The sequence below is a fragment of the Salvia hispanica genome, chromosome 3 (assembly GCF_029641045.1).
Source record: "Salvia hispanica isolate PSC_SH4W2 chromosome 3, Shi_PSC_v1, whole genome shotgun sequence".
NCBI lineage: Eukaryota > Viridiplantae > Streptophyta > Magnoliopsida > Lamiales > Lamiaceae > Salvia > Salvia hispanica.
The window spans coordinates 7,495,839-7,511,569 of NC_142694.1; the positions used below are offsets into that span (position 1 = coordinate 7,495,839).

A 15,731-nucleotide genomic window follows, 5' to 3' on the forward strand; every position below is an offset into this window, starting at 1 on the left:
TTCTATTTTTTTTATGAAGTTAAATAATTTCTGAATCTCATAATTTAGAACCTATATTACCAGACAGTACACAAGTACACATTATTTAATTTGACTTTACGAATTCATCATTTTTTATTTCTAATTTAGTAACTCCCCAATTGCATGCCGAAATCCGATATGGAGTATATATATGCACACATACTAGAGGTAATAGGATTATCTAGGAGAGTGGAAAGAAAGTTGCGATTTCCAAATTATACTCACTTCAATTAACAAAATCTCGAATTGATCAAAAACCCCAACGACCAAACCCCAATTAGCGTCCTCGAAGAAAATGGAGGGAGTGGATGCTCCTGGGCAGGGGACAGTGACGTGCGCCGCCTGGATTCGGCGGCCGGAGAACGCGCATTTGGTGGTAGTCGGGAAATCGAAACCCTCATCTCTCCAGATCTTCTCATGGGATCCTATCACTACTTCTCTCTCTGCCTCTCCCAAGGTTTAATTTTATTTACTATTTTCCAGAATCTATTTCATTAATTTTAGGAATAGGATGCAAATGATGATCATGAGCACTGATTGTCGTTTATTCTTATTTATTTCACTGTTTTTGGAATTTTGTGCAGGCTAAGTATGAACTTGGAGAAGGTGATGATCCAGTAATTATTGCGGTGCATCCCACTGGAGATGAATTAGTTTGTTCTACTAGCGCTGGTGATTGCAAGTAAGCAATTGTATTTTGTTGAAAAATGGAAAAATACATTTTTCTTTAAATTGTTTTAGTCATTTTAATTTCATTAATTCATTTGTGGAATAGATGTTAAATAGAATTGGAGTTGTTATGTGACTGAGAATTTAGGTTAATCATTCAGGACTATGAACTTGAATATATATATAGTTGATAGAATTTTCAGTAGTAGTATTTGGTTTTAATCCCTTCGCCTGGAAACTGAAGAGTTGATACAGGTCCCTGTTTCAATGCACGTAACTTCCTACCACAACTTCGCTTCTCCTTTTCTACATATTGACTGACTACTTCACACCATCTGCAGATTGTTGGAGTTGGATAGCCGGGAAGACAAAATAAAACTTACTTCAAAAGAACAACTTCTACTGCAGGGGATTGGCCTACAAAAATGTTTGGCTTTTAGTGTTGATGGAACTAGATTTGCTACTGGTGGAGTTGTAAGCTTCTTTCTACCATGATACTACTGCATACGAGTTTATGCCCTTATGATTATTGAAATATATTTATCTTGTATTTCCACTTTACTTTCAAATTGAAGGATGGATGCCTTAGGTTATTCGAGTGGCCAAAGATGGTTGCCATTTTGGAAGAACCAAGAGCTCATAAATCATTTCAAGACATGGATTTTAGGTATATGAGTGTTAAGTTGATTTTTAATTTACTTTTAGATAGTTTTGCATTTAATTTACTTTTAGATAGTTTTGCATATTGTTTAGTTTATTCTATACTCTTTGTGCCTTTTGTTTTCTTTCCATTCTTATAGCGAACGTATTCGGACTCTCATGTATTATACATGGCGCTTTGCCTGTTTTGACTCTGCAATTTTGGTTATCAGGTCCATCTTTGCGATGGGCAGGTTGTGTATTTTAGGTTACTTTTTTAGCAGACAACTATCTCGAAATGCATAGGCTTATTATGACAATAACTGAGGATCATAAAAAGTGGAGTACTACAAAAATTCTCTTACTAGGAAATTGGAATGAGCTCTTGACATTACATTTATGTTACTAATTATTCTGCATTTTTGCATTTTACTATCCAATTTTAATTTTTCATTTGGTTCTCTTCTTATTCTTCTATGGTTTTATGGATTATTTTCAAGTTATTTAAAGTGTTTGATGGATAAATTAATACTGAATCTTGGTATCACTTTTTTGCAGTTTAGACTCAGAGTTTTTAGCTACAACCTCAGCTGATGGTTCAGCGATAATATGGAACACAAGTGATGGCACTCCAATTACAACTTTGACCCGGAACTCTGTATGGTTTGTTTCTCCATAAGTTCTATGCATCAAATACTATGCAATGGAGGTTCTAATTTGGCTCGTGTTGCAGGACGAGAAGATTGAACTCTGCCGGTTTTCTAAAGATGGGACAAAACCATTTTTATTTTGCTCTGTTCAACGAGGTATGGTGGTATCTTCCATCCATAGAGAAGGCAGTCAATTAGTATGATTTTATTAAGCTGAAGACCCGTAAAGTTTTTCTTGACATGCGATGTCCTTTGTGCAGGAAATAAACCACTTACTGCTGTTTATGATATAAGCACGTGGAAAAAAATTGGGCACAAGAGGTTACTTAGAAAACCAGCTGCGATAATGTCTATTAGTTTGGATGGAAAATATCTTGCTCTGTAAGTGTTTAGCCTCTTTCTAAATTTCCTTTTCTATTCTTTCTTGGTGCTATTTTGTTATGTACATTGAACGCAACTACTGTATTAATGTGCTCTCTGGAAGGATGCACAGAAGTATTCCAAATGCGAAAGTTGTTTATGTTAGACACAAATATACTTCATTAGTTCTAGGGGCAGCTTAGTGCACAAATGTCAAAGCCATAATGTGGTGAACAATCAATACCCTTTTGAGATTTCTTTAACTTTACTGGAACTTGCTCTCAATTGGGAACTGTTTCATAGTGGATATCTCATGGTTCATATAGGTTTAGTGAGACTTGAACTGCACTGTTTTGAGTTTTTCACGGTTGCATCTGTAATGACTGGAGACCTTTTTTCTCATTCATTTTAAAATTGGTATGAATTATTCTACCTTTAAGAAAATTCGGTCACTCTTTTTGACTTAGTGGGAGCAAGGATGGAGATATATGTGTTGTCGAAGTGAAAAATATGGGGATCCACCACTGGAGTAAGAGGCAACACCTGGGTTCCGAAATTACATCATTGGAGTTTTGTCCTAGTGAAAGGTAAGCTTTAGGAAAAGAGAATATAACATGCATTGTATATACCTGTGGCTTTTGCAATAAGGATTCCCATCCATCTCTTGTCTACTTGTGGCTTTTGCAATAAGACATAAATCATGATGGCCAATATCTTCTCCAAACCTGCCAAACATAGTTTATTCACCGGAAGCTCACTCGTTCCACTCAGTAACTCAACTGCTTTGGCGTTGCAGGGTAGTACTTACCACTTCTAACGAGTGGGGAGTGATGGCGACGAAGCTCACTGTTCCTGCTGATTGGAAAGGTCTCTCTATTTGGTTCTCCTCCATCTTCCTTCTTCTCTTAACTGAAATGATCATGGATCATCGACTGTCTTAACGTTGTTTTGCTTCTACTTGCAGATTGGCAAATCTACATGCTACTGTTGGGGCTGTTTCTGGCGTCACTTGTTGCATTTTACGTAATCTTTGAGAATTCAGATTCCTTCTGGAACTTTCCAATTGCACAGGATCAAGCTGCTCGACCAGTCATTGAAACTGTTGTGGATCAGCAATATGCGGAAAATTTGGACCTAGATTATGTTGAATTCTAGCTACATAATTTGTCACTTCTGGAGTGTTCAGTTAAGTAGTATACTTTATTTAGATTAAAGTAAAGACTACTGTTTTCTTTGCTATTCTTTGTTCCACATCTGATATATCCAGCTATGAAATTTGAGATGATTTTCTGAAAGATTGACATTTGGAATCTTAATTTGGTTAATAGCTATAAGGAATTTTTGAAATGCTCTGTTCATGAGATTTATTGTTAATTGCATTACTATAACAAGCCTATTTGATTAAACTACATAAAATGTTGCAACACTAATCCTTATACCAAAAGACAATTTTTTTTTGTTACACCCAAAAGAGAAATTTAACACTACACAGGACAAATTAAAATTTACAAAATCTCACTAATATTAGCTGAGTTTTCAATAGATTAGTTTATAGCTTTAGTTATTAGTTTTTTATATAGCCTAATACTCCGTTTAATTTTATGAGGATTCACCTAAAAGAAAAAAAACAAAGTACTGGTATATTCCATATAGTAGGAAATCCAAATAATGGTAGATTCAAATAGATTCAGATAAACCCCATCTCGAATTTTGTCACGTAATATAAATGTTTATGGTATAATATATTTTTACAAGACTTGTCGTAATAAATAAGAACTAATAGTATATGGTTAAAAAACTATAATTTCGGACAATTATTCGAGTCGTATTATTTTCCCCTACCTTTAAGTTTGCAAATTAAGAAAAGAAAAATGGACTCTATGGATCCACAGAAGAAGAAGAAAACCATATGTACATTAAATCATTGCGAATTAAGTACTAGTAGTACTATTCAAGAACATACTGTTATTTAATTAATTACTACATTATGTTTTTCAAGTACACTATGTTATTATTAAAATGAGAAACAGTTGGTAGGGTTTATTATTTCACACCCCGATTTTCCAAAACCCACAAATCTACTCTTTCCCGGTAAACTTTCTCAACTTGCTAATTTCGATCGTTTTCTTCAATCCTGGCTCGCATTTTTCTTCATCTCCTGTTCAAATCTGGGCACATGCTTAGCTCGCCTCTTCGTTCTTCATCTTCTTGTACTGTTTGTTCGACTGATTTTTTATGCTTTTTTTTTTCCTCTTTGGATTAATGTTTTATAGCTTTCCCATTTTTGGTGGAATTTCTCTGCGAATATGCTGAAATTAGTCCAAATGTGGGGAGGAGAAGAACAAATGCAAACACTGAGATTCTAGTTATGTTGATTTTGTTACTATTTTTCAGGATTTAATTGAGCTTCATTTTTGCATATCTCGCTTTAGATGCTTTTTTAAGGTATATTTGTTCTTGTTTATTTCGTGCTATCTTATTCACTCGATTTGTTTTATCTGTTGGCTTCTTTTTCTTTTTTCATTTTTTTCTATTTTGCGCTGGTTGTTTAGATTCTTGACATTGTGCATATGACTCATTGGGCGTGGTTTGAGCTTAGTAAATGTAGTTGATTGCAGTTGCAGTCCTTGAAAACTCAGTGACTGATTGTTTCCCTTTTTCCGCCCTTATAATTGAAGATTTGAAGCACGAGTAGTTGTAGGATGTAGACTTCCTCTTTAGACTTATTGCATTGTATAAGTAGGAAGGTGCCATCTGTGGAGAAATGAAGTTTCTGTAATTGATGAGAGAATATGTGCTTCGTATTCATCGTGTCTCTATTGTAAAGATTATTATTAATCAGACCCTCGCATCACGTTCTTCAGATTTTACTCTCTGGCTTTGCTGTGTGTGTCTAAGCCATGCAAGCCGTCAAGGTTGGCTGGGCTGGGCAAGTATTTGCTCTTGCCTCCAGCAATGACTCCAGTGGGAAGAAGACCCGGGTTAGACGGTCAAAAGAGGAGAGGAAGCTGATAGCTGAGTCTTTTATAAAGAAGTAAGTATCAGCATACTGTCTTCCTCTCTTATGCCCCTTCCATCTTTTTTATGTGTTGTTTTAGACATTTTCAGGGCAATTAGAAACTCTTCAAAATGACTTATCAGGCCCTTAATATTTGATGTGGACAATTTAAGCTGTGAAATAAATGATGAGAGAAAAGCAAGCATAATTTAGGAGCACGGGCTAACACACAGCCCACATTTGGCAACAAGATTCAAACTCGAAGAGAGAATATGTGCTACTTGTTTAATACTATCTCATGTTGAATGTTAATATGTTTTGTAGTTTTTGGATCATATATATGTTCAATAGTGTCATCTCTGTAAGTTTAATAAACAGTCATTTACCCATCCTACTGCCTTTTTTCGTTCTATTACTTGCAGAAATGTGTAGGAAAAAATTAGTATTAGAAAAGATTTTAGCACCACAGAAGCAGTGTTTGACCAGTTGATAGGGCTCGATAAATCAAAATGTTTAACTCTGGTTTTGTCTGGAGAGACTTGAGAATCGACCACATAACATCTTTTTAAAGTTAAAATTTTCAAAGATGGTGGATTGATTCCCATTTCTCTCATTTTTCCTCATCATACTCAAGTATATTAAACTTGGATTGCTTTTCAGATATCAGAATTCAAATGATGGGAATTTCCCATCCCTCAACCTGACACACAAAGAAGTTGGTGGTTCTTTTTATACAGTCAGGGAGATTGTTCGAGAGATTATTCAAGAAAATCGAGTCTTAGCCCCTCCTAAAGTGTCTCAAGAAGAACATGGCCTTTCCGGATTATTGGAACAGCATCCATTAGGATCTATCTCAATGGAACCAACTGTCGACTTGTCAGTATCAGATAGAGGTGATGTGGTAACGCACATTGCACCCAACGAGATTCCGTTTTCGAGTGCAGAAAATGTTACATCTTTCAGTGAATCTTATGAGTTGGCTGAGCAAAATGGAGGTTCTGATCGAACAAGTGAAAGCTATCATGTACCTAGTCATTATCGAGAAAAAAACATGGAAGAGGTTTCAAACTCACCTCAAACGAAAAGTCACAACCTTGAGGAAAATATTGTGAAGGGATTCGTGGTGGCTGATCATAACAAAAATACTGATGAGGGTCAAGGGAGTCAAATGCTTAGTGATGAGCAGTATCACGTTAAGAACGAGCACACAGTTTTCAAGGATAAAGAATTTGGGGGAAGAATTTATAATGAGCCCACAGCAATCAAGACTCTGAATCAAGAGAAACTCGAAGCTCAAACTGTAGAATCGTCTCTATCTGTTAACTCTCATACTAACTCCGATATAGTGGTGGAAACATTTCCGTTGAGGCCTGTACCTACAACAATTGACAAAATGGCTGGAGAATCTGGTAAACAACAAGAGGCAGCTGAAACGCTTGAAGATAAGGGAATGTGGCAAGAAAAGAAGACATTTACCCAGAGCTCTTCTAGTTTTGTCAGTAAGAAAGCTGACGAAAATAGGCATCCAGATTCAACAGTGGAAGTGAATGGTGAAAACAGGGATGCAAAAGTGGTGCTTAATCTTCAAGGCCCATCAATGGAAAATGCCAAACCCAATGAGCTTGATACAGGTAGCATTGGAGAGCTTGCGTCCAAGGTTTCGTTGCCTGATGGTGCTCAGGTATGTTTATATTTTTCAAAAAGCTCATGTACATATACATAACCACATGATGAATTTTCTAAGGATGTGTTATTGGTTCTCTATTCTTGCCATGAATTTATAAAATAAACCGCAAGTTAGCTCAAGCTTGAAACTATGCCTCTGATGCATCGTCACTTAAACTACGTTGTCTCCTGCAGGCCAGCAGTTCTAGCAAAACGTTGATCTCTGAGGACTCCACTGCAGTTGTAGGAAAATCCAGAGATCGAAATGATAACAACGTGGCAAAGGGAAACAATCCCACACTGGACAGAATCAATCTGTAAGTCTTTCCTATTTTCCCAAACTGTTCAAGTCTCTAAATGCCTTCACCCCTTCCCATCATCTCCCTGTTTTATTCTTGTTGGCAGAGAAACTTGGGATAGAGCAGCAAGGAATTCTCCTCAACCTGAAAGTAATCCGCTCCTGGCATTAGTGAAGTCGATCATCTCTTCGTTTGTGAAGTTTTGGACCGAGTAATTCTCATTTTCTCCGTTCTCTCCTTTGAGCAGTTCTTGATATTGGTCAGCCTTGTAGATTGTTTGTGGTGGCGTGATGCTCTCCATAGAGTTGTTGTTTGTTGCTAGTGATCTGTTTGAATTCAAGAATATGGGTCTGTTTTTTCACTGGGATTATTTTCTGCCATGTTCGAATAGAAGATGTTTGACCAGTAATGCTTTTTGTAAAATTACTAGTCATATGATCTTGGTATAATATTGGAGATGTATATAGTGAATGCTAAGTAGTACTAGTATTTTTGTCAAATTGTTAAATTGAAAAGTAATTAAATTTATCGGGTAATTAGTGGGAGAATTAATACAATTAACAAGAACTTGAAGGGACATGTCGCTGTATACACAATGATTGCACATGATTCCATGCACCATAAATTTCTTCTTCTCTTAGCTATTTATTGTGATAAATATAAGCCCCACATTCTTTCCTCAGAAAATAATTCTACTAACATATCAAAGCTACTAAATTCATTATAAAATTCAGAGCATTTAAAAATAATAGGCAAAAGAAAGAAAGATGGAAACCCACTTTTTGAAGTTTTGGGCGGGAAGCGAAGACACAATATGGAGTAGTGCATTAGAAAGATTTAAAATAAATTATTGTACTAATTATTATTATGAGAATGAAAAATTATTTTAATGGAAGTATGCATGTCCCCAGCTCATAAACATTTATCAAATTGAATAAAATGAGTTGGCAGCGTGGAATTTGCATAGCTTTTCATTTAATCGTTTAACTAGTTTTGAGATTGAACAAGGATTATGATTCATCAAATGATATACTCCTAGTTTGAATTATGATTTTTGAATGAATGGATGAAACAATGTTCTTATAGGTATTAAATTTTTAACTGTTAGTAGTTTTATATTGTCGATAGTGATAACTATTGTTAGGATGCACAATCACATTAGTTTTAGTTTTTAGTCAAATTATCATCATTTAGGCTGAATATTTTTTGGCCTTCTTTTCCATACAAGTCTTGCTTAATTCAGTCCATGAACATTGACTATTGGCTAAAAAAATGGAAATTCTCAATAATGTGAATATGGGACCGGCTAATTAGTAGTATCACTTATTTATAATGTATAGCTAAAAAATACTCCATACTAATTTACCTTTTGCCATAAATATTTAGATATTTATAAATTATGATCCTTATGCGTGTGGGCTCCATATTGGCCACCTCTTTTCCATCCATGATTTACTTTGTTAAGTAGGAGTATTTATTTATGCTGATTAGCTTATTATTATAATCCTTCAAATTTACATTAATTGCAATTCCCAATAAGTTAATCACCATCAGTTTCACTTCACCAACTAGAGAAAAGGGCAACTTTTTTGCATTTAGAGAAAATAAAGATAAGCGGACCTTCTGTTACCAAAATTTTATTATCACGTGGTTAGTGCTCGAGGCATTTTGTTTTTGATTTTGTATTGACAAATGTTGATCATCTACCTAATCCGATATTGATTTTGTTATAAAATCAGCCAAAAAACATGCCGTCTTTCGATTTGCACATTTTTTAAAAAGAATATGAACAAGACGACAACAATGTTGTTTGAGATTTTAAACGTACATTATGAAATTATAATGTAACCATATTTATTTAACATGTCTTACCAAAATGATGTCTAATAATTGTATAACCAAATACATGGACTCATAGTATTAAGTTACAAAGTTAAAGCCTCAAACCCTTAACTCCTAAACGAGAAATAAATTATTTTGCATTCCATATTAGCCAATAACTTAATTCGAATCTTCTTAATTAAATGCTAAAATCACACGATAAAAAAATATTAAAAATACTAGCTAGCGGCAAACTTCACGTGTCCTTCCATTGTCATTGTCACAATTTCCCTTTTCTTATAATAAAACAAGTTGACACTTTATTTAAATTTTTTATTTCAACCAAGTTTATTTAATTATATTCATTTATAACTTAAGCAGGAGATAAATTAATAGAACAAGGTAAGGTCCTCCTCTACCTACCTGAAAAATTACCATACTAGTTTGAAGGAAATTTTCTTTTAATTTATTTGTTCAAAAGCATTTATAGAAATAAAATAAATACTGATTAAAAAATGGGCATATAAATAATTCGTCTCCAAATCACCTTCCACTGAACTCCTCTGCTCCGATTCACACACACATATACACACACACGAATCAATCATGTCTGCGGATCTCGAATTGAGGCTTCCAATTATCAAATTACGCAATTCCACATCCGAAATCGGCAGAGATGATCTCAATCACGAAGAAATTTGCAGGAGCGAAGAGGAAGAAGGTTGCCAGACGCCGAGATCTCCGCGGCACATGATCCCCGCCGTCCTCCGCTGCCCTCCGGCGCCGAAGAAGAGGCGCCGCGCCGCCGCATGCAAGAGGAGGCTCTTCGAGCTGGATTTCTTCGAGGTCGTTGCGAGAGCAGAGGTCGACTCGTTTTTCAGAGGTGTGCAGGTAAACGGCTGCAATGGCGTCAAGCGGAATTGTTTTCTCTGAAATATTATTTTTAATTTTTTACACGAGTTTTGTTTGTGAATTGTTATACTCCTACTACTGCTCTATTTGTGTATGTAGTTTCACACGAGTTTTGTTTGTGAATTCTGATTCAGGTGAAATCTTGATCTGAATTACAGGATTTCTTAATAAATTTTATGTTTTTTTTTAAATAAGAGCAATTTATCTTAATCGTTTTACTTTACATTTATGAAGCTTAATTGATGAATATGATAAAATTGGGAATTACTGAAAAAACATAAACCTACATTGAACAATTTGCAGCAGAGAATTCGAATCGAATATTAAATTATTATAAATGGCGTTTTATTTTATACTATTGTGGAATTTGCTTCTTGAATATTTTTTGCAATTAGTATCTCTTTCTTTTTTAATTTTTTTTAAAGTTCCGGTAATATGGTTGACCATTTGATGATTTATTTTTTTAAAATATATGACATTTAATTTTCAGGACTTGGCTTTGAATTGATAAATTTCAAGATTTGATATATTTTATGTCTTTTGTTCTTGGGGTTCGCTAATAAATTATGAAAAATAATTGTGATCTTAAATAATGATTATGTTACTGGGTAAATATTTCAATACATGAATTAAGACATGAAGGAGATAATAATTGTATTAGTTCACTAATATTTATCACATAAATTGTAGTATTCCGTATTTTATTAATTACAATATGGCTTCAGTTATAAAAATATGGCATCTACTATTGTGGTATATGAGTACCACTCCACTTTTTCTCTTGCCGGCATTTCAACATAAAATCCCATCAAATTTATTGCCTGACCCATCTCTCATTAAATATTTATGTTTCCCAATATGTGAATCATATATCTAGAAAATTAAATTACATCAAACAAAAGGAATATTTTCTTGTAAATTTAAGGACTGATGGAATCCTTGTATAAAACTACACTGGTAATTATTATGAGCAGGAGAAATACTAAAAAATACCGGATTTAGTGTATCAAACAAATATCAAATTTTTGGTATACTATGTTTTTCGGTTAGATATAAATATCGAAGTTTTAGTATATATAGTAAATTATGGTATATATATCGAAATTGGACTCTGATCAATACCAAACCAGTCTTAAACCTTAAACGCTTATAAGACAACCTGAAGTTCATTATAATGAACTAATAACAAACTTATAATGAACTTCAGATTTTTAAATTATGCAAGATGATGTCATTGTTTAAAAATCTTTGATTTCTCTATAGTAAACTACAAATAAAGTTGTAATCAACTCCACATTGTTTAATAATGATGTGTTTGATGTTTAGCGTTTGATACTTGTTTGGTATATAAAACAAGGCAAAACACATCCATAGGTCCTTGTACTTTGATTGTTTATTTCAATAGGTCCTTGTACAATTTTTTCATTTTACCAAGTCCCTGTACTTTTATGGTATGTCATGTGCATACTGACATGGCGACATCAATATATATTGTAAAAATGGCAATACCACAAATACTGATATATTTATATTATATACTAGATATATTTATAAAAGGCAGTCTCGGGTGAATTTATGTGAATATGTAAATTTTCAGATTTTATATACTCACTCCGTCTTCCAATAATTGTCTACCTTAGTTCCTGCACAAATTTTAAGAAAGATACAGGAAATTAGGTTGAAAAAGTTCGTGGAATATGAATCTCACTTTTGTATGTTATTTTTATACTCCATCTGTCCCGCTTTAGGAGTCTCATTTAAATTTGAAACGAGTTTTAAGAAATATAAAGAAAAATTAGTGAAAAATAGTAGAATATGATGTTGAAAGTCAGGTATACCGCAAAAGTAAGGTATACCGAACTTCGGTATGGTATACTGAAAATGAGGTACGGTATCGGTATGGAAATTCGTCATACCGAAAATAAGGTATACCGAAAACTTTGGTAAGGTAAAGGTATGGCTTTTTCGCATACCGTATTTATGGTAAGGTATACGGTATGGTGGTTTCGGTAAGGTATACCGTACTTACCCACCCCTAGTTAAATGTAGGGCCTATTACCATTTATGGAATATTCCAACGAGACTTCTAAAAGAGGACACCTAAAAATGGTAAACTGTGACTCTTAAAGTGTGATGGAGGGAGTAATAAAATATGAGTGAAAAGAATTAGTGAAATGTGAAGTCTACTTACCATTCATAGTAAAAGAAAAGTGAAAATGAATAATCAATGGAGGACTGACAAAAATGGTAAAAGTGGACAGTTAATGGGAGATTAATGGAATGATATTTTTTAAATCTTAAATTTTGCCTTCATACCTAATAAATGAGTATTACGTACCAACTATTTAACTAAAATTAACGTGTCGCTTTTAACGCGTTGAAACTAAATTTAGTAAGTTTTCAAAGGTAATTGATTTTTTATATGTATTCTGCTAATATATGGCGTATTTGTTTATTTATAGCATGAATTTTGAGAAAAAAAGGTTTTGTTTAGTTAATTTCAGCAATAACAATAATATCAAGTCAATACTACTCCGTATAACTATAACATATTTTAGGGGAGGTGTGAAAATAGTCATTCTTGGCTCTTTTTCGATAAAATTCATCATGATTACTCAACAGTGTTGGTGAACATATCAAATTCATAGTACTTTGATATGATTGACAAAGTTCGTGCATCATCTTGAGATAAATTGATTGAACTGTTGCCTGTAATATAACAAATTCTCAAAATTAGGTTATAATTGAATATTTTCTTAAAGTCGGACTATATTTAAATTAGATCAAAGTTCAATCTATTATTAAAACTTTTCTCAAAACTTGGATTATAAAATAATTAAATCAGAGTCGATACTCTAAACTAAAAAACTGGAAAATCAAGCAATAGGCTATGTTCGTGATGAGAAGTCAAATATTTTCCAATTATAATCAATCGATGTTTCTAAATTTTGTTTATGGCTATGGCTTTCGTTTTTTCGTAAACGGAACTCCTAAAAAGCACACATTCATTTCTTGCTTTACAACTAATAGCAAAATATAGATCAGCAAAAACATCAAATCCTTTTATTCATCAGATAAAAAACTGAACAAAAAACAAACATATAAAGAAAAAAACTGATGAAAAACACTAATATAATAAGGTGAGACAAGCTCTATAATATAGCAAACTCTATTCTTATTTTGAAGCATTCTCTTCTCCTGCCTTGCTCTGCTGCTGAGACTTGTGAACCATACTAAACATCTGCGGTGTCGCGTAACCTCCAAAGGCAGCACCGGGTGCAGATCCGAAGGCAGGACTAGAACCCGGGGGAGGACAAGAACTGCCGAAGGCAGCACTAGCTCCGGCCACCATGCCGCCTCTGGTTGTTGCCCTCTGGGAAGCATGTGAGCTCATTCCCGACAGAGCAAACGCCCGCCCCGACTGCTGGTACATGCTTGCACTTCCAAATCTCTCCTCTGTTTCCTTCATCTCACTTCCAAGCCACTCAGTCAAGCCATCTCCTGCCTGAGCAGCAGCGCTAGACATTAGACCGATTCTCTCTTGCTGCAGCAGGTTCGTTGCGCCAAATAGGTTACCTAATTCTGCCATCTGCTGAGCTTGCTTGATGCACTCTGCTGCACGGATGCGGTTCTTCTGACGATCAACCTCCACGTTCACAGTCAAGTCTTGAGGGGAAAGGGCCGTGGGGCGCCGCACCTCCACTAGCTCGCTTTCGATCACTACAGCCTGCTTCGAGACTGCTTCTTTGTAGGAGCATGTGATGTCCAGAAGTGAGGTCTTTCTCTGACTATCACCCCCGTTGGTCGGGCATACGGGGATGGACACATTGATCAGAAACTCCTTCTCCTCGTCTGCGTAGAGGTCTCCGACATTGATTAGGCCTTCTGATCCTTGGTTAGATATATCACTCATGTATCTTCCTGAAGGGATTGACTTGATCTCAACCCCGTGTGATGCTGTTCTCAGTTTCAGGCGAAGCTCCTGTGTCACGACACTCAGGAGGCCGCCTATGCACCCGGCGAAGGCGTCTTGAACCATCTCATAGGACTCGATGAAGGAGAAAGTACCCCCGGATGCATCAGCAATGGCGTGCATCAAGATAGGGTCATGATCTGAACCAAAGCCGAACGAATGGACTGGAATCGAGCTCTCCTCCGGCCATGGCCATGATCTTTGCTTTCTGGGAAAGATTGAGGGAGGCAGCAGGTGCTGATTTCCGTCTTCCAATGACGAGCCAAGGTTGAAGTTGTATGTGTCATTCCCATCGGACAAGAATATGATGCTTGTCACCGGATTCTTGAAGCGCCTTTCTTCAAGAACTCGAGCTCCTGTCCTCAGGCCTTCAGCAATGTTCGTCCCACCATTGGCCTTGAGCGAATCAACAGCACGCTTGGCATCTTCACGACCACCCTCTATCATCCTTCGAAGAGGCAGTATTCTGCTAGCATCATCAGAGAATGACACAATCGAAAGTCGGTCAGAAACTCCCAAGTTATCGATGACAAAGTTTGCGGCCCTCTTCACGAGACTCAGCTTCATCCCCATCATGCTGCCGCTGACATCCAGCACCATGACAATGTCAAGAGGCGCCCGCTGAGAGGAGTACAGCGAGGGCGCCTTGAGTCCAACGAGAATCGCAAACTGAGACACCGATTCACAAGGACCAACAGCTCCACGCTCGGGAATGGCTTTGATGGTCACTTTATGCAACTGCGAGTCTTTCGGCATGGGATCACTGGCAGTGACCGCGGGAAGGGGCTCGTCATCAGAGAAAGAGACATGTGCCGGCTTTAAGGGCTTGGGCTGGAAAAAAGTGTTGAAGCGGGACCGTGTGATGGGAAATTGGGGTGTGTGATTGAAGACATTGTTGACAGTACCCACCGGAAAGGTGAATGTGTTCTGCGGCGGACCAAAAGGGTTAATAGTCCATTGGGCACTGCAGACGGGGCAGGTGCGAAAGCCTTGAGAGATGTAGCTGCTGACGCAGGAGAAGTGGAAGGCACATGAGCACTGCGCAGTGAAGATGGCTTGGCCTAGCCCTTGCACAACAACTCCCGAGCAAAACCTACACGTTTTCTGCAACCAAACCATGCAAATTAGTCGATTAAATCGGAGACAATGAATTCAGTCGTTTTTACACGCATCAATATTGAATCGCAGAATGATCAAGTCTACAACAATCACAAAGAGACTAGGATCATTATTCATGTATATATATATATGTATATGAAAGAAAAGACTGACTGCAGTCACACAAATATGAATTATGGAAGAAAGTTAAAGAGTTGCTTACATTATAAGCAGATGAATTCATGGTTTTCTTCTGGTTTAGTGCTGGCGCTATTGCTTTGGAACTGTCTCTCTCTTGCAGGAAGACTGTTTGTATTGCTATGAGAAGAATGAAACTCAGACTTGTTTATATAGAGATGGTTTCCTTAGCCTACACGTTGGGAGAAAATTTTCTAAACTAATCCGACGTGTAGCGTTGATACAATTGGCATTGGGTCCCATTTATTTTTTTGTGGTAATTTCCTAAACTAATTCCGACGTGTAGCTTAGTATCAACGCTTTGGGTCCCATTTTTTTTTTCATATTTCCATATTCTGACTAATATAGTTGATATAGCACTTTTGTAGGAGTTGACTAATTCGAACACGATTTCAATTTTTAATAGTACATCAATTATATGCTCGTCT

At 36.1% G+C, this 15,731-nt stretch overlaps 4 protein-coding genes across 8 annotated transcripts; 3 read left to right on the plus strand and 1 right to left on the minus strand.

Moving 5' to 3' along the window:
- The first annotated feature begins 194 nt into the window (after positions 1-194).
- On the plus strand, positions 195-3,634 carry LOC125211478 (SEC12-like protein 1). The gene is made up of 10 exons (XM_048111295.2): positions 195-478; positions 606-703; positions 1,032-1,164; positions 1,266-1,357; positions 1,888-1,987; positions 2,063-2,135; positions 2,240-2,360; positions 2,807-2,926; positions 3,136-3,206; positions 3,304-3,634. The coding sequence occupies exons 1-10, from the start codon at positions 317-319 to the stop codon at positions 3,492-3,494; spliced, it is 1,161 nt and encodes a 386-aa protein (XP_047967252.1). The 5' UTR covers positions 195-316; the 3' UTR covers positions 3,495-3,634.
- Positions 3,635-4,306: 672 nt separating this feature from the next.
- On the plus strand, positions 4,307-7,787 carry LOC125210932 (uncharacterized). Of its 5 annotated transcripts, none has more exons than XM_048110573.2 (6): positions 4,373-4,430; positions 4,734-4,784; positions 5,204-5,373; positions 5,998-7,018; positions 7,198-7,319; positions 7,408-7,787. In XM_048110573.2, exons 3-6 carry the CDS (start codon positions 5,240-5,242, stop codon positions 7,514-7,516), a joined length of 1,386 nt encoding a protein of 461 aa, XP_047966530.2. In that variant the 5' UTR covers positions 4,373-4,430; positions 4,734-4,784; positions 5,204-5,239; the 3' UTR covers positions 7,517-7,787. The 5 variants fall into 5 exon arrangements, with proteins under 5 accessions (XP_047966529.2, XP_047966530.2, XP_088923448.1 ...); XM_089067321.1 differs by lacking the exon at positions 4,373-4,430 and adding an exon at positions 4,464-4,549; XM_048110572.2 differs by lacking the exon at positions 4,734-4,784 and having other exon boundaries at positions 4,307-4,430.
- A 1,941-nt stretch (positions 7,788-9,728) lies between these two features.
- LOC148930043 (cyclin-dependent protein kinase inhibitor SMR13-like) lies at positions 9,729-10,180 on the plus strand. Its single transcript, XM_089066353.1, has 2 exons — positions 9,729-10,013; positions 10,169-10,180. Exons 1-2 carry the CDS (start codon positions 9,729-9,731, stop codon positions 10,178-10,180), a joined length of 297 nt encoding a protein of 98 aa, XP_088922479.1.
- A 2,893-nt stretch (positions 10,181-13,073) lies between these two features.
- LOC125213455 (E3 ubiquitin-protein ligase WAV3-like) lies at positions 13,074-15,417 on the minus strand. The gene is made up of 2 exons (XM_048114014.2): positions 15,329-15,417; positions 13,074-15,111 (listed from the first exon to the last, which is right to left on the minus strand). Exons 1-2 carry the CDS (start codon positions 15,347-15,349, stop codon positions 13,210-13,212), a joined length of 1,923 nt encoding a protein of 640 aa, XP_047969971.2. The 5' UTR covers positions 15,350-15,417; the 3' UTR covers positions 13,074-13,209.
- Positions 15,418-15,731: the final 314 nt, after the last annotated feature.